This window comes from Drosophila virilis, chromosome 2 (assembly GCF_030788295.1).
Source record: "Drosophila virilis strain 15010-1051.87 chromosome 2, Dvir_AGI_RSII-ME, whole genome shotgun sequence".
Lineage (NCBI taxonomy): Eukaryota > Metazoa > Arthropoda > Insecta > Diptera > Drosophilidae > Drosophila > Drosophila virilis.
In genome coordinates, this window is record NC_091544.1 from 24,532,284 (window position 1) to 24,551,212 (window position 18,929).

Here is an 18,929-nt window from a genome sequence, read left to right on the forward strand (position 1 = left end):
AATAGGCGTGCTACGGTCAAAGTTCACTCAACTCTTGGGGCCGTAAAATGATTTTTTTTTTGCTCTTGAATTAGTCACTGCTACGCCCTTTTCTTATAATTTATTACTAAATACTCTATTTGCCAGCAGTCGGGATACACCCAAGGATCAAACTGCCAGACGTTTGGGCAGCTGCCATCCATTCGGGACAATGAAAAGTGTAAAAGTTTTGGAAATTACTGACACTGTACAGCTAAAAATTGTAAATACAGCCTATGCCGACTATTAAGTTATGCTGTCCTTATCCCATGAGGTACATGGGACAAATCTTGTCGCATTACCACTATATTCCTTAATGCTACAAAAGCATGTTATACCAGGGCTTCCGACTGCAATTCATCACAAATGTTTGAGCTTTGTTATGCACCGAGATACACAATAGCTACGTACATATATGAAATTAATTATGACCTAAATGGAATAGGTACGAGGCTTTTACCATTGGAATATATCTGTGTTACAGGGTATTAGGTAGGCCAAAAGCTTCGGTTTTGTTGCGCAACACCAAACGGCGCGACGATGGCCGCTTTTGGCGACTCTGTCACATAATTATAAACGTTAATTTCACGTTCACGGTCCATTAGGGATAATTGATGTTTTTGCAACATTTGTGGTAAATTACATTTTGATGTTCTGCCTCACGAGGTTAACAAAATAAAACCAAAAGCAAAATGAACAAAATTCCAAAATAAAACAAAAAGTCTGCACTAACTGGCGACAAAATGTCGGTAAGCACGACATCGCTTTAATTTAACCGTCAATTTGTGAAACGGCAAAGAATTTGTTTGATTGATTGTTTTAATAATAATTTGGCTTTGGTTCTCATAAATGGCACAAAGCGCTTGCCAATAATGAATACAATTAGCAGCGTTTAGCACAGCAGTTCAAGAGCAATGCATATTATTGTCAATACATGATAATTGCCTGCGGCAAGGACGAACTTGAGTTCAGCCTCTACTCGAAGGCGCCAAAGCGCAGCAGCTCCGTTGTGGGCCCCGGTCTCAGGGTGGCCATAGAGTTCTTCTGCAAACATTTAGAATTACAATTTCATATTATTTGTGCAATATACGGCATTTTCAAGCTCTAAGCAATGTAAGTGTGAGTGTGTATGTATACGTGTGTGTGTATGATATGTAAGCTTGCGTATGTGTGGATTTCCCTACGCATAATCATGACCGCATTCCCCTTAAGCATGGGCCCCAAAGCTATATTTACAAAACACAATGATATGCAAATTCATTGTCCGTTTAGAATGTCATGTGATGCCTTGGCTAAGTCATTCTCGAAGTAATCTAGGGCAAATTCATGTTTAAATCCAGTTTCAAATTTAATTTCTTAATCAAAAAATTGCTCACTTTACGACACTTAATTAAGCTTTTATGTTAGGAAGGGTTTAATAAAAGCCAGATATTTTGATTGTTAGTTATTAAGATTTAAAAACTTAAGTTATCTGAATATTTTCCCAAAGTATAATCAGCTTCGATTAAACTCCAAATTTAGAACCCAGACAGAGTGTGTATAGCTGGGTCTTGTAAGTGGTCTGTAGGGGCGGTGACAAGTCAGAGGACGAGTCAAACAACAAGCAGAACAGCAGTCAAACAGCAGTCAAACAGCAGCAAAAGTCAATGAAGTTAATTTTCAGGAGGCACTCATACACACACTTAAGCACATGCACACACAGAAGCACGCACAGATAAGTGAGAGGACAGCGAACAGGCAAGAGACCAGAGGCAACACAGGAATAAAACGGAAGATAAGGGGTACCAGTTGCACTATGGACCACAAGCTAAGTCCTGCAAAATAGGTAAACGAACCGAAATCACCCTCGGCCTTTATGAGCGCTGTTTAACAGAACCATTTTCATTTGTTGTCCGTCTGGGAAATGGCAAACGGAAGTTGACTCATTTACCGCTAATTTCAGGCATTACCGGAAGCTGTGTATGCTATTAAGTGACCGCCTTAAACATTATTTACATTATGCTAGCCTAATGATTGAAGAACATCCATTAGAGTGATGGAACATGTGCCAAAATTGATATTTGTATTATGAAAATCTGTTAATTGTATCTGTGTTTTTATTATGTTCACAACAGGACACAATAGTCGAACTAGATCACTGCTACTTTAAGCTTTTATAATTCAAGAAAACAGATGAAACTAAATTTTAAATAGTTTGCCTGTTTGCCACAACATTTAATTGATAGTTAATAAAAAGCACATCATCTCTTAGCGTGGTATTGACAAAGTCGCATTATAATTAGGATAATTAAAATATTAGAGTGTCTTTATAAAAGGCTTTTCGTTTTTACATATGCATAAAGTCAGAGATTTGAAAATCATTATAATTTCAAAGCAATCGCTTTCATATCAAATCTTACTTAATCCCAAAGCATGAGGGATCACAGAGCACTCTGGGAATTTAAATGAATTAGATTGTAAGCTTTTTTATTAACACATTGAAACGAACAGAATACGATATGCTTTTACTTTACTGGTACTTTTAAGTGCCTGGCCCCCAATAACTCAGCTGCTGCTTTCGTGACCCTTTTCAACGCTTTGTTGCTTACAACAACACATAAACGATTGGAAATGTAAGAGAAATTTGCGGGCTCTGGGTGTAATTGGTATCATGTTAGCCACTCGAAGCCCAAGACCGAACTGAAAACGAACAAAAATATCCACTCCCACTTCCAAATGGCATTCGAATAGTTACTATTGAGAGCTGTAAATAACATTTTCATCATTAAATTATATAGTATATTTTGTGCATATGCGTTGAGAATGTGTATATTTGTGTGCCTAATGTTTGTTGAAAATTGAGTTGGAAATTTATAGTGCTAAAAGCATTTATGGCTAGCTTGATAGCATTTCCTAAATATCGGATGTTGGGCTGTGCGATTTTAAAATATGGCCAAGCACACTTATCGATGGTTGCGGGTGCTTCGGCTTGTGTGTGTGTGAGTGTGTGCCACAAGAGCCAAGTCAAAAGGCCAACAAGTAAAAGTGGCAACAATAACAACAACAATGGCAAGTTAAAATTTCAAAGTAAACACAGAAAAAAAAAACACATTTATATACTTACAGTGAAAAAAATTCGGACAGAGAGAGGAGAAAGAGAGAAAGACAAAGGTGAAAACTTAACAACAAGATAAACAGTAAGTACATAGTGTGAGTGTGTGCGTGAGTCTGTGTATCTTTTTATGTAGATGTAGATTATGTAGTGTATGGTTGGGAAAAGCAATAATAACAATAACAACAACAGCAACAGCAACAATGGCTTCAACGCTGCAAGGACAACATGTCCTTGCCCTGTGTGCTCGTGCTTCTAAGACTTCGTATAAGCAGGGAGCTTTTCTTTAAATTTCCCCTTACCCTGTACACACACTTAGAACGGCGTTACTAAATTATTGGCCAATACAAGCTGTTTCACCTCGCGTATGCTTAATATTGCAAATCGAACAGGAGCTTGTCATATAGATACGATTTTTAATTGCGAGGTGTCCGATAGAGCACTGAGTAGTATGTAGTAACTAGTATGTTCAACGACAATAACAACATCAACAACAACAAAAAAAGCTGCCATGCCAAAGGGAATATGACAAACAGAGACATTGAGCCAAGAGTCAGGGCTGGGAAAAACTCGGTTGTACCCATGGTGATATGCGGGCGTGTGAGGCTGCATAGTGTACGTGTGTTCGCGTGTGAGTGGGTTCAGGTGCAATACATTCAACAGGTGGAAACATAGCAAATTTTGCAATTTCTTTTTTCGCCTTCGCATACACTTAAAAAACGAATAACAAACAACAATGTCACAGGTGAGTGAACGAGCACAACAGGCGCATCGACGAGTAAAACATTGATATAGAGACAAAGAGAATTAAATGGAGATACGGATAACAAAGAGCGAGAGAGAGAGAGAGACAGATAGACAGAAGGAGAGAGGCGGGGGGCAACAATGTGCAATGTGTACAATGTTCATCACATATTAAGTTTATATGTGTGCAGGCAACACTTCGCACAGTTGGCAGTGCATGACTTTAAAGAGACGCCACGAACCAACGAACACGATACAATAAATACAAGTTAGACAAGTCGCTTACCTTGCCATTGACTTAGAAACTTAATAGCTTGGGGAAGCGCCTCAATCATTGCGAGCGGGCCTGTTGAATGGTAACTAAACCTAGGCAAAACTATATATAAGTCTGCTCGCAGGAATTGTGGCGCACGTGCTGAATTCCGTGCAGCGAGCAAGTTGAGTAGCAGCGCCGTGTCGCAAATCTCTGTAAGAACACCACCAGAATCATAATCAGCAGCCGCATTAACCACCTATGAAAAGACCTTCCTTTGGTTTGGGGCTCTGCCAACATGGTCGCAATGCCGCAACGCAGGGCTTTGTTGGTCTATGATTTTCAATATTAACGAAGTTATTTTCAACTGATGATACAAATGAATATATTGTTGTACACACTTGTAGTATATCATATATGACGATCAAAAATATTGTGATATACGTTTTGATAGTCGATTTATTACAATAATGTTTGTTAGAGGTAATTATCCAACAAAGTGTTTACAGCCGCTCAATTTAAAATGTTTTGCAAAAGTTTAAGGAGTGTTTTAAATATTGAGACATATTAATTATTTTTGGCAAGTGAAGCAATCCGACTGAATTTACAATATTTCCAACTTATGTAAAAAATAAAAAATATGGTTTGAATTTTGAATATTATAGTGTTATAAAATTATAAACTTAATATTCTGTTTTAGTACTACTAAATTTCAAAACTTTTAAAATTAAAATTTCTTAATGATTGTAATCATTTAATAAACCAATCTGGAATAACTAAAAGCTGTGACTATTGGATTTGGCTGACGCTGACCCACTTTAAGCAGAGCTGAGATACACATTAAAAAATTATACCAGCTCTGGATGCGCGCGTGGGCGGAAGCAGGCGCAGTTGCCGATGACGTTGACTGATGCGCTGTTTATTTATGCTGAACTATGAGGATGTGAGGAACCTTCCAAAGCACTGAGTGTGCTGTTCTATCTGTCAGACATGTGCGAATGCAAAGGCAGGAGCTTGGCACAGAGGGAGGAAGCGGATAGAGGCAGGGCAAGGTTAAAGCTCGCTACGTTTACTATTTTTTTCTTCTTCTCATATTCATTAAATTTGTAAATTAATTTTGTCGTTCGTTGAGTTGCGTTTTAGGAGCATACGAGAGTAGATGCATAATTTATAAACAGTTTTTGGCGTCGTTCAGCCCCACAAGAAGACAACATGTAGATGAAATAAAATTAAATGTTTCGCTATTCCAATAAGTAAAGATTGAGCAAGATTGTTAAATGGAGAGTGCTCCACGTGGAGCTAGAAGTAATTGGCATGAAAGAGACGCGGATTAATGACAAATCTCAGCAATGAGAAACCAAACAAAAACCGCAGTTCAGTTGAAATAATCCAAAAGGCTGGACAACAACTCACCTGTGACTTGGAGCGCATTGTGGGCTGATATTTACGGCGTATTTTGCGGGGACAACACATGCATAGCAGGCGCACAAAAGCTCTGAAAGGAAGACTAAATGTAAGACTTACGTCTTATGGTTGAAGAGCAAGGCACATACCTGCGAAAGTCTCGGCTCCAACAGGCATATATCACTGGATTCATGCAGGAGTTAATCCAGCCTAGCCATGTTACAATTGCCGAAACAATCTCCTCGTGCTCAATGCACTCGATGCAGAAGCCGGACAATAGATTCACTACAAAAAACGGTAGCCAGCACACAATGAACACGCCCATCACAATACCCAGCGTCTTGGCCGCCTTCTTCTCCTTGGCAAACTTGGCCAGCTTCCGAGAAAGCGAAAAGTTCTTGCCCATGTGCCGATGTCTGGCCAGGCCATTATTGTGCAGCGCAGATAGCGGTTCGTCGTCCGGCTCCTCTGGCGTGGATGTGGTTGTGCCGCCGCTATGATTATGATGATGATGCGAATGAGAGTGCGAGTGGCTGAGGGAGCCACCGCCACCACCGCCTGAGACTTGATGTGTGTTGGGGGCGGGATCCCGGGTGGTGCCGCCACGATGAATGCGTAAAGTCAGCTGCAGTTCCCCGGATGCCATGAGCACCTGCTTGGTGCCGATCTTAAGGGAGCGCGTCTGAATAACCGCCGCGCGATAAATGCGGCAATAGGTGAAGACCATGACCAAGAGTGGCAGATAAAAAGATATGGTGGATGAGAAGACTAGATAGCCCAGATGCTCGGTAAAGGTGCACTTGTAGGCGGGCATCTCACCATCTCTGGCGGCCCGCCACCACACAATGGCCGGAAAGCTAATTGCACTCGAGCAAATCCAAACAGCAGCAATCAGGCCAGCGGCACGCTTAACTGTCATCCGCATGGGATAACTAAAGGGATCCGTGATAGCCCAATAGCGATCCAGAGAGATGACGCACAGGTTCAGTATTGACGCCGTGCTGAAGAGTACGTCCAGCGATCGCCAAATGTCACACCAGTCTGTACCAAAGAACCACGTGTTCTCCAGCACCTCGTACAGTGCCGAGAAGGGCATTACCACCAGACCCACCAGGCAGTCAGCCACCGCCAGACTCGTGATAAAATAGTTGGTGGCCGTGTGCAAGTAGCGCTCCCTGATGACGGCCAGGATGACCAGCGAATTGCCAAATACCGTGGCAAAGGAGAAGAGGAACAGAAAGGCTAGCAGGCCAACACGATCGTTGGGCAGCGCCTCCAGATACTCGGAAAGATCTGGTTCCCGTGTAGTGCTGCTAGGCGCCCCATTTGTGGTATTCAAATTCAATGCTAGCTCTGTACTCGTAGGTGCCGCATTGAAGCCATTGAAGTAGTAATAAACATCCTCCGAGATGTTGTAGCTGTTGTAGAAGACCGGAGCACGAGTCTGATTAAGCACATCGCCGCGCAACAACGCCAGGACGGGCTCCACCATGTCAGAAGCAGTTGCATCAGTTTCCGGCGCCGCCAGCTGACGTGGCTCATCATTGTTCTCAGCCGTAGCCATGGCGCCGACACCAACCTAATGCGATGTCAGTGCAGCTGACACAATACCCAGTTCCTGTTCCGGTTCCTGTTCCAGTTCCTGCTTCAATTCCACGCTCTGAAGTCCGCGGTAGCCAATCAAATTAATGATTCGCATTTTTATGTCTGCGGACAAAAGTCAATACGGGAATATAATTATAATTCGTATTCAAAGAATTAATATTAAGAATGAAAATATTTATATTCTGTGAAATATCCCTACAATAGGTGTTTCTTGAAAATTCAAGGTAAACATGCACAGTAGATTTCCATAAGTTAAGTATACTTTTTCCTGCCATGGAAGCAGCTTGTAATGAAATTTCATTCAATTAAAATGTTGACTCGCATCCGTACCCACCACATCTGTGCCTACAGGTAACCACACCTACCAAATTTTGAGAGCACAAAAGCTAAACAAACACATTAATTAGAGACGTTCGCGCGTCTGCTTTTTGTCCTTTTGTTATTTTCGGACTTTTTTGGGCACGGCTTGCAAAACGATACCGTCAGACAACAGTCTGGAGTCCTTCAGGGCTTCCGTTCGAAGCAGCTGCTCTCCTTAAGGTGCACAATTCATTTACCTGTAGCCACGGCGGCTGACACAAAACGACAAACATATAAACAAATTAAATTACATTTCAAGTGGCAGAAAGGACAGGAAGTTCCGTATAAGGCACTTGATGCAGCCACCCAGTATTCCCACAGCGTTCGAGAACGGAAGTCAATAATTGCACAGCATTTAACCACGAGTTGTTGCTACTCCCAGCGAGAGTTGGGTGCATAATTCAGTTGATTGGCCTCCGTTTGCTACGTATATAAATGTTTTTTTTTTTTTTATAAATAGGTATCCCATGGTGATAAAAAAGCAAAGTTTGCACTCTGGTAAAAAACTTAACGTAACGTCGCGTTGATGTTCAAGCAAGCTTAGACGAGGATTCAGAAAGTTCCATCTTTATGTATCGAAAAAAGTTTGTTTGAATCTATTCTGTTTTCTATCCGCTCGGCGCCGAACTCATTTTCAAAGATCTTTGTTCAAAGTCTCTTGGGGAGTGATTGACAGTTTCAGAAAATTGTTACTATTTGGTGGACAGTGAAAGATTTGGTGGCTTAAGTTTCGGAATGAAATTTCCAAGGACCGGTATATCCAACCCTATAAGGAAAAAAATGCGAACCAAACTTATTTTCTGCGATGCATCTGCTCCAAGCTCCAAGATGGAAATAGCTCCGCGGGGAGATATGACGTTCCAAAACGACAAACTCCCTCCGCTCGGATGGAAATATCTCCGCGGGGAGATATGACGTTCCAAAACGACATAACTCCGCGCGGTATGATGGATAATAGCTCCGCGGGGAGATATGACGTTCCAAAACGACATAGCTCCGCGCGGTATGATGGGTACTAGCTCCGCGGGGAGATATGACGTTCCAAAACGACATAACTCCCTCCGCTCGGATGGAAATAGCTCCGCGGGCAGATATGACGTTCCAAAACGACATAACTCCAGGCGGTATGATGGGTAATAGCTCCGCGGGGAGATATGACGTTCCAAAACGACATAACTCCCTCCGCTCGGATGGAAATAGCTCCGCGGGGAGATATGACGTTCCAAAACGACATAACTCCAGGCGGTATGATGAGTAATAGCTCCGCGGGGAGATATGACTTTCCAAAACGACATAGCTCCGCGCGGTATGATGGATAAAAGCTCCGCGGGGAGATATGACGTTCCAAAACGACAAACTTCCTCCGCTCGGATGGAAATAGCTCCACGGGGAGATATGACGTTCCAAAACGACATAACTCCGCGCGGTATGATGGGTAATAGCTTCGCGGGGAGATATGACGTGTCAAAACGACATAACTCCCTCCGCTCGGATGGAAATAGCTCCGCGGGGAGATATGACGTTCCAAAACGACATAGCTCCGCGCGGTATGATGCATAATAGCTCCGCGGGGAGATATGACGTTCCAAAACGACATAACTCCGCGCGGTATGATGGGTAATAGCTCCGCGGGGAGATATGACGTGTCAAAACGACATAACTCCCTCCGCTCGGATGGAAATAGCTCCGCGGGGAGATATGACGCTCCAAAACGACATAGCTCCGCGCGGTATGATGGATAATAGCTCCGCGGGGAGATATGACGTTCCAAAACGACAAACTTCCTCCGCTCGGATGGAAATAGCTCCGCGGGGAGATATGACGTTCCGAAACGACATAACTCCGCGCGGTATGATGGGTAATAGCTTCGCGGGGAGATATGACGTTCCAAAACGACATAACTCCGCGCGGTATGATGGATAATAGCTCCGCGGGGAGACATGACGTTCCAAAACGACATAACTCCGCGCGGTATGATGGGTACTAGCTCCGCGGGGAGATATGACGTTCCAAAACGACATAACTCCCTCCGCTCGGATGGAATAGCTCCGCGGGGAGATATGACGTTCCAAAACGACATAACTCCAGGCGCTATGATGGATAATAGCTCCGCGGGGAGATGTGACGTTCCAAAACGACATAACTCCCTCCGCTCGGATGGAAATAGCTCCGCGGGGAGATATGACGTTCCAAAACGACATAGCTCCGCGCGGTATGATGGATAATAGCTCCGCGGGGAGATATGACGTTCCAAAACGACATAACTCCCTCCGCTCGGATGGAAATAGCTCCGCGGGGAGATATGACGTTCCAAAACGACATAACTCCCTCCGCACGGATGAAAATAGCTCCGCGGGGAGATATGACGTTCCAAAACGACATAACTCCGCGCGGTATGATGGGTACTAGCTCCGCGGGGAGATATGACGTTCCAAAACGACATAACTCCCTCCGCTCGGATGGAAATAGCTCCGCGGGGAGATATGACGTTCCAAAACGACATAACTCCAGGCGGTATGATGGGTAATAGCTTCGCGGGGAGATATGACGTTACAAAACGACATAACTCCGCGCGGTATGATGGATAATAGCTCCGCGGGGAGATATGACGTTCCAAAACGACATAACTGCAGGCGGTATGATGGGTAATAGCTCCGCGGGGAGATATGACGTTCCAAAACGACATAACTGCAGGCGGTATGATGGGTAATAGATCCGCGGGGAGATATGACGTTCCAAAACGACATAACTGCAGGCGGTATGATGGGTAATAGCTCCGCGGGGAGATATGACGTTCCAAAACGACATAACTCCGCGCGGTATGATGGATAATAGCTCCGCGGGGAGATATGACGTTCCAAAACGACATAACTCCGCGCGGTATGATGGATAATAGCTCCGCGGGGAGATATGACGTTCCAAAACGACATAACTCCGCGCGGTATGATGGATAATAGCTCCGCGGGGAGATATGACGTTCCACAACGACATAACTCCCTCCGCTCGGATGGAAATAGCTCCGCGGGGAGATATGACGTTCCAAAACGACATAACTCCCTCCGCTCGGATGGAAATAGCTCCGCGGGGAGATATGACGTTCCAAAACGACATAACTCCAGGCGGTATGATGGGTAATAGCTTCGCGGGGAGATATGACGTTCCAAAACGACATAGCTCCGCGCGGTATGATGGATAATAGCTCCGCGGGGAGACATGACGTTCCAAAACGACATAACTCCGCGCGGTATGATGGGTAATAGCTCCGCGGGGAGATATGGCGTTCCAAAACGACATAACTCCCTCCGCTCGGATGGAAATAGCTCCGCGGGGAGATATGACGTTCCAAAACGACATAACTCCAGGCGGTATGATGGGTAATAGCTCCGCGGGGAGATATGACGTTCCAAAACGACATAACTCCCTCCGCTCGGATGGAAATAGCTCCGCGGGGAGATATGACGTTCCAAAACGACATAACTCCGCGCGGTATGATGGATAATAGCTCCGCGGGGAGATATGGCGTTCCAAAACGACATAACTCCCTCCGCTCGGATGGAAATAGCTCCGCGGGGAGATATGACGTTCCAAAACGACATAACTCCCTCCGCTCGGATAGAAATAGCTCCGCGGGGAGATATGACGTTCCAAAACGACATAACTCCGCGCGGTATGATGGGCAATAGCTTCGCGGGGAGATATGACGTTCCAAAACGACATAGCTCCGCGCGGTATGATGGATAATAGCTCCGCGGGGAGATATGACGTTCCAAAACGACATAACTCCCTCCGCTCGGATGGAAATAGCTCCGCGGGGAGATATGACGTTCCAAAACGACATAACTCCAGGCGGTATGATGGGTAATAGCTCCGCGGGGAGATATGACGTTCCAAAACGACATAACTCCCTCCGCTCGGATGGAAATAGCTCCGCGGGGAGATATGACGTTCCAAAACGACATAACTCCAGGCGGTATGATGAGTAATAGCTCCGCGGGGAGATATGACGTTCCAAAACGACATAGCTCCGCGCGGTATGATGGATAATAGCTCCGCGGGGAGATATGACGTTCCAAAACGACATAACTCCCTCCGCTCGGATGGAAATAGCTCCGCGGGGAGATATGACGTTCCAAAACGACATAACTCTGCGCGGTATGATGGGTAATAGCTTCGCGGGGAGATATGACGTTCCAAAACGACATAGCTCCGCGCGGTATGATGGATAATAGCTCCGCGGGGAGATATGACGTTCCAAAACGACATAACTCCGCGCGGTATGATGGGTAATAGCTCCGCGGGGAGATATGACGTTCCAAAACGACATAACTCCCTCCGCTCGGATGGAAATAGCTCCGCGGGGAGATATGACGCTCCAAAACGACATAGCTCCGCTCGGTATGATGGGTAATAGTTTCGCGGGGAAATATGACGTTCCAAAACGACATAGCTCCGCGCGGTATGATGGATAATAGCTCCGCGGGGAGATATGACGTTCCAAAACGACATAGGTCCGCGCGGTATGATGGATAATAGCTCCGCGGGGAGATATGACGTTCCAAAACGACATAACTCCCTCCGCTCGGATGGAAATAGCTCCGCAGGGAGATATGACGTTCCAAAACGACATAACTCCAGGCGGTATGATGGGTAATAGCTCCGCGGGGAGATATGACGTTCCAAAACGACATAACTCCAGGCGGTCTGAAGGATAATAGCTCCGCGGGGAGATATGACGTTCCAAAACGACATAACTCCCTCCGCTCGGATGGAAATAGCTCCGCGGGGAGATATGACGCTCCAAAACGACATAGCTCCGCGGGGAGATATGACGTTCCAAAACGACATAGCTCCGCGCGGTATGAAGGATAATAGCTCCGCGGGGAGATATGACGTTCCAAAACGACAAACTTCCTCCGCTCGGATGGAAATAGTTCCGCGGGGAGATATGACTATCCAAAACGACATAACTCCGCGCGGTATGATGGATAATAGCTCCGCGGGGAGATATGACGTTCCAAACCGACATAACTCCGCGCGGTATGATGGGTAATAGCTTCGCGGGGAGATATGACGTTCCAAAACGACATAGCTCCGCGCGGTATGATGGATAATAGCTCCGCGGGGAGATATGACGTTCCAAACCGACATAACTCCGCGCGGTATGATGGGTAATAGCTCCGCGGGGAGATATGACGTTCCAAAACGACATGACTCCCTCCGCTCGGATGGAAATAGCTTCGCGGGGAGATATGACGCTCCAAAACGACATAGCTCCGCGCGGTATGATGGATATTAGCTCCGCGGGGAGATATGACGTTCCAAAACGTCATAACTCCCTCCGTTCGGATGGAAATAGGTCCGCGGGGAAATATGACGTTTCAAAACGACATAACTCCAGGCGGTATGATGGGTAATAGCTCCGCGGGGAGATATGACTTTCCAAAACGACATAACTCCGCGCGGTATGATGGGTAATAGCTTCGCGGGCAGATATGACGTTCCAAAACGACATAGCTCCGCGCGGTATGATGGATACTAGCTCCGCGGGGAGATATGACGTTCCAAAACGACATAGCTCCGCGCGGTATGATGGATAATAGCTCCGCGGGGAGATATGACGTTCCAAAACGACATAACTCCCTCCGCTCGGATGGAAATAGCTCCGCGGGGAGATATGACGTTCCAAAACGACATAACTCCAGGCGGTATGATGGGTAATAGCTCCGCGGGGAGATATGACGTTCCAAAACGACATAACTCCAGGCGGTATGAAGGATAATAGCTCCGCGGGGAGATATGACGTTCCAAAACGACATAACTCCCTCCGCTCGGATGGAAATAGCTCCGCGGGGAGATATGACGCTCCAAAACGACATAGCTCCGCGGGAAGATATGACGTTCCAAAACGACATAACTCCGCGCGGTATGAAGGATAATAGCTCCGCGGGGAGATATGACGTTCCAAAACGACAAACTTCCTCCGCTCGGATGGAAATAGTTCCGCGGGGAGATATGACTATCCAAAACGACATAACTCCGCGCGGTATGATGGGTAATAGCTCCGCGGGGAGATATGACTTTCCAAAACGACATAACTCCGCGCGGTATGATGGGTAATAGCTTCGCGGGGAGATATGACGTTCCAAAACGACATAGCTCCGCGCGGTATGATGGATACTAGCTCCGCGGGGAGATATGACGTTCCAAAACGACATAGCTCCGCGCGGTATGATGGAAATAGCTCCGCGGGGAGATATGACGCTCCAAAACGACATAGCTCCGCGGGGAGATATGACGTTCCAAAACGACATAACTCCGCGCGGTATGAAGGATAATAGCTCCGCGGGGAGATATGACGTTCCAAAACGACAAACTTCCTCCGCTCGGATGGAAATAGTTCCGCGGGGAGATATGACTTTCCAAAACGACATAACTCCGCGCGGTATGATGGGTAATAGCTTCGCGGGGAGATATGACGTTCCAAAACGACATAGCTCCGCGCGGTATGATGGATACTAGCTCCGCGGGGAGATATGACGTTCCTAAACGACATAACTCCGCGCGGTATGATGGGTAATAACTCCGCGGGGAGATATGACGTTCCAAAACGACATAACTCCCTCCGCTCGGATGGAAATAGCTCCGCGGGGAGATATGACGTTCCAAAACGACATAGCTCCGCGCGGTATGACGGATAATAGCTCCTCGGGGAGATATGACGTTCCAAAACGACATAACTCCCTCCGCTCGGATGGAAATAGCTCCGCGGGGAGATATGACGTTCCAAAACGACAAACTTCCTCCGCTCGGATGGAAATAGTTCCGCGGGGAGATATGACGCTCCAAAACGACATAGCTCCGCGCGGTATGATGGATAATAGCTCCGCGGGGAGATATGACGTTCCAAAACGACATAGCTCCGCGCGGTATGATGGATAATAGCTCCGCGGGGAGATATGACGTTCCAAAACGACAAACTTCCTCCGCTCGGATGGAAATAGTTCCGCGGGGAGATATGACGTTCCAAAACGACATAACTCCGCGCGGTATGATGGGTAATAACTCCGCGGGGAGATATGACGTTCCAAAACGACATAACTCCCTCCGATCGGATGGAAATAGCTCCGCGGGGAGATATGACGCTCCAAAACGACATAGCTCCGCGCGGTATGATGGATAATAGCTCCGCGGGGAGATATGACGTTCCAAAACGACATAACTCCCTCCGCTCGGATGGAAATAGCTCCGCGGGGAGATATGACGTTCCAAAACGACATAACTCCAGGCGGTATGATGGGTAATAGCTCCGCGGGGAGATATGACGTTCCAAAACGACATAGCTCCGCGTGGTATGATGGATAATAGCTCCGCGGGGAGATATGACGTTCCAAAACGACATAACTCCCTCCGCTCGAATGGAAATAGCTCCGCGGGGAGATATGACGTTCCAAAACGACAAACTTCCTCCGCTCGGATGGAAATAGTTCCGCGGGGAGATATGACGTTCCAAAACGACATAACTCCGCGCGGTATGATGGGTAATGACTCCGCGGGGAGATATGACTTTCCAAAGCGACATAACTCCAGGCGGTATGATGGGTAAAAGCTCCGCGGGGAGATATCATGTTGCAAAACGACATAGCTCCGCGCGGTATGATGGATAATAGCTCCGCGGGGAGATATGACGTTCCAAAACGACATAACTCCCTCCGCTCGGATGGAAATAGCTCCGCGGGGAGATATGACGCTCCAAAACGACATAGCTCCGCTTGGTATGATGGATAATAGCTCCTCGGGGAGATATGACGTTCCAAAACGACATAACTCCCTCCGCTTGGATGGAAATAGCTCCGCGGGGAGATATGACGTTCCAAAACGACAAACTTCCTCCGCTCGGATGGAAATAGTTCCGCGGGGAGATATGACGCTCCAAAACGACATAGCTCCGCGCGGTATGATGGATAATAGCTCCGCGGGGAGATATGACGTTCCAAAACGACATAACTCCCTCCGCTCGGATGGAAATAGCTCCGCGGGGAGATATGACGTTCCAAAACGACATAACTCCAGGCGGTATGATGGGTAATAGCTCCGCGGGGAGATATGACGTTCCAAAACGACATAGCTCCGCGCGGTATGATGGATAATAGCTCCGCGGGGAGAAATGACGTTCCAAAACGACATAACTCCCTCCGCTCGGATGGAAATAGCTCCGCGGGGAGATATGACGTTCCAAAACGACATAGCTCCCTCCGCTCGGATGGAAATAGCTCCGCGGGGAGATATGACGTTGCAAAACGACATAACTCCGCGCGGTATGATAGATAATAATTCCGCGGGGACATATGACGTTCCAAAACGACATAACTTCGCGCGGTATGATAGGTAATAGCTCCGCGGAGAGATATGACGTTCCAAAACGACATAACTCCCTCCGCTCGGATGGAAATAGCTCCGCGGGGAGATATGACGTTCCAAAACGACATAACTCCGCGCGGTATGATGGATAATAGCTCCGCGGGGAGATATGACGTTCCAAAACGACATAACTTCGCGCGGTATGATGGGTAATAGCTGCGCGGGGAGATATGACGTTCCAAAACGACATAGCTCCGCGCGGTATGTTGGATAATAGCTCCGCGGGGAGATATGACGTTCCAAAACGACATAACTCCGCGCGGTATGATGGGTAATAGCTCCGCGGGGAGATATAACGTTCCAAAACACCATAACTCCCTCCGCTCGGATGGAAATAGCTCCGCGGGGAGATATGACGCTCCAAAACGACATAACTCCCTCCGCTCGGATGGAAATAGCTCCGCGGGGAGATATGACGTTCCAAAACGACATAACTCCAGGCGGTATGATGGATAATAGCTCCGCGGGGAGATATGACATTCCAAAACGACATAGGTCCGCGCGGTATGATGGATAATAGCTCCGCGGGGAGATATGACGTTCCAAAACAACAAACTTCCTCCGCTCGGATGGAAATAGTTCCGCGGGGAGATATGACGCTCCAAAACGACATAGCTCCGCGCGGTATGATGGATAATAGCTCCGCGGGGAGATATGACGTTCCAAAACGACATAACTCCCTCCGCTCGGATGGAAATAGCTCCGCGGGGAGATATGACGTTCCAAAACGACATAACTCCAGGCGGTATGATGGGTAATAGCTCCGCGGGGAGATATGACGGTCCAAAACGACATAGCTCCGCGCGGTATGATGGATAATAGCTCCGCGGGGAGATGTGAAGTTCCAAAACGACATAACTCCAGGCGGTATGATGGGTAATAGCTCCGCGGGCAGATATGACGTTCCAAAACGACATAACTCCGCGCGCTATGATGGATAATAGCTCCGCGGGGAGATATGACGTTCCAAAACGACATAACTCCCTCCGCTCGGATGGAAATAGCTCCGCGGGGAGATATGACGTTCCAAAACGACATAGCTCCGCGCGGTATTATCCATTATTATCCATTATACCGCGCGGAGCTATGTCGTTTTGGAACGTCATATCTCCCCGCGGAGCTATTATCCATCATACCGCGCGGAGCTATGTCGTTTTGGAACGCCATATCTCCCCGCGGAGCTATTATCCATCATACCGCGCGGAGCTATGTCGTTTTGGAACGTCATATCTCCCCGCGAAGCTATTACCCATCATACCGCGCGGAGTTATGTCGTTTTGGAACGTCATATCTCCCCGCGGAGCTATTTCCATCCGAGCGGAGGGAGTTATGTCGTTTTGGAACGTCATATCTCTCCGCGGATCTATTATCCATCATACTGCGTGGAGTTATGTCGTTTTGGAACGTTATAGCTCCCCGCGGAGCTATTACCCATCATACCGCGCGGAGTTATGTCGTTTTGGAACGTCATATCTCCCCGCGGAGCTATTATCTAACATACCGCGCGGAGCTATGTCGTTTTGGAACGTCATATCTCCCCGCGAAGCTATTACCCATCATACCGCGCGAAGTTATGTCGTTTTGGAACGTCATATCTCCCCGCGGAGCTATTATCCATCATACCGCGCGGAGCTATGTCGTTTTGGAACGTCATATCTCCCCGCGGAGCTATTATCCATCATACCGCGCGGAGTAATGTCGTTTTGGAACGTCATATCTCCCCGCGGAGCTATTTCCATCCGAGCGGAGGGAGTTATGTCGTTTTGGAACGTCATATCTCCCCGCGGAGCTATTTCCATCCGAGCGGAGGGAGTTATGTCGTTTTGGAACGTCATATCTCCCCGCGAAGCTATTACCCATCATACCGCGCTGAGTTATGTCGTTTTGGAACGTCATATCTCCCCGCGGAACTATTTCCATCATACCACGCAGAGTTATGTCGTTTTGGAACGTCATATCTCCCCGCGAAGCTATTACCCATCATACCGCGCGAAGTTATGTCGTTTTGGAACGTCATATCTCCCCGCGGAGCTATTTCCATCCGAGCGGAGGGAGTTATGTCGTTTTGGAACGTCATATCTCCCCGCGGAGCTATTATCCATCATACCGCGCGGAGCTATGTCGTTCTGGAACGTCATATCCCTCCGCGGAGCTATTATCCATCATACTGCGCGGAGTTATGTCGTTTTGGAGCGTCATATCTCCCCGCGGAGCTATTTCCATCATACCGCGCGGAGCTATTTCTTATCCATCATAGCTCCGCGGGGAGATATGACGTTCCAAAACGACATAACTCCCTCCGCTCGGATGGAAATAGCTCCGCGGGGAGATATGACGCTCCAAAACGACATAACTCCGCGCAGTATGATGGATAATAGCTCCGCGGAGAGATATGACGTTCCAAAACGACATAACTCCGCGCGGTATGATGGGTAATAGCTCCGCGGGGAGATATGACGTTCCAAAACGACATAGCTCCGCGCGGTATAATGGATAATAATGGATAATACCGCGCGGAGCTATGTCGTTTTGGAACGTCATATCTCCCCGCGGAGCAGATGGAAATAGCTCCGCGGGGAGATATGACGCTCCAAAACGACATAGCTCCGCGCGGTATGATGGGTAATAGCTCCACGGGCAGATATGACGTTCCAAAACGACATAGCTCCGCGTGGTATGATGGATAATAGCTCCGCGGGGAGATATGACGTTCCAAAACGACATAGCTCCGCGCGGTATGATGGATAATAGCTCCGCGGGGAGATATGACGTTCCAAAACGACATAGCTCCGCGCGGTATAATGGATAATAATGGACAATACAGCGCGGAGCTATGTCGTTTTGGAACGTCATATCTCCCCGCGGAGCAGATGGAAATAGCTCCGCGGGGAGATATGACGCTCCAAAACGACATAGCTCCGCGCGGTATGATGGATAATAGCTCCGCGGGGAGATATGACGTTCCAAAACGACATAACTCCGCGCGGTATGATGGATAATAGCTCCGCGGGGAGATATGACGTTCCAAAACGACAT

At 47.2% G+C, this 18,929-nt stretch overlaps 1 protein-coding gene across 4 annotated transcripts in view; it reads right to left on the reverse strand.

Moving 5' to 3' along the window:
- Positions 1-18,929, reverse strand: part of Dop1R2 (dopamine receptor 2) — a 48,670-nt gene that overhangs the window by 4,680 nt on the left and 25,061 nt on the right. Inside the window, exons 2-4 of one of the 4 annotated variants that reach the window (XR_011416137.1) lie at positions 5,660-7,217; positions 5,520-5,601; positions 4,140-4,319 (exon numbers count right to left, since the gene is read on the reverse strand). Coding sequence is in view for 3 of the 4 variants with exons in the window: in XM_070207124.1 (XP_070063225.1) it covers positions 5,406-5,601; positions 5,660-7,074 (1,611 nt within the window). In the remaining variant the exon portion in view is untranslated. Of the gene's footprint in view, positions 1-3,151; positions 4,320-4,857; positions 5,602-5,659; positions 7,218-18,929 lie in introns of those variants that run through there. The other 3 variants (XM_070207125.1, XM_032432914.2, XM_070207124.1) reach the window with 3 other exon arrangements.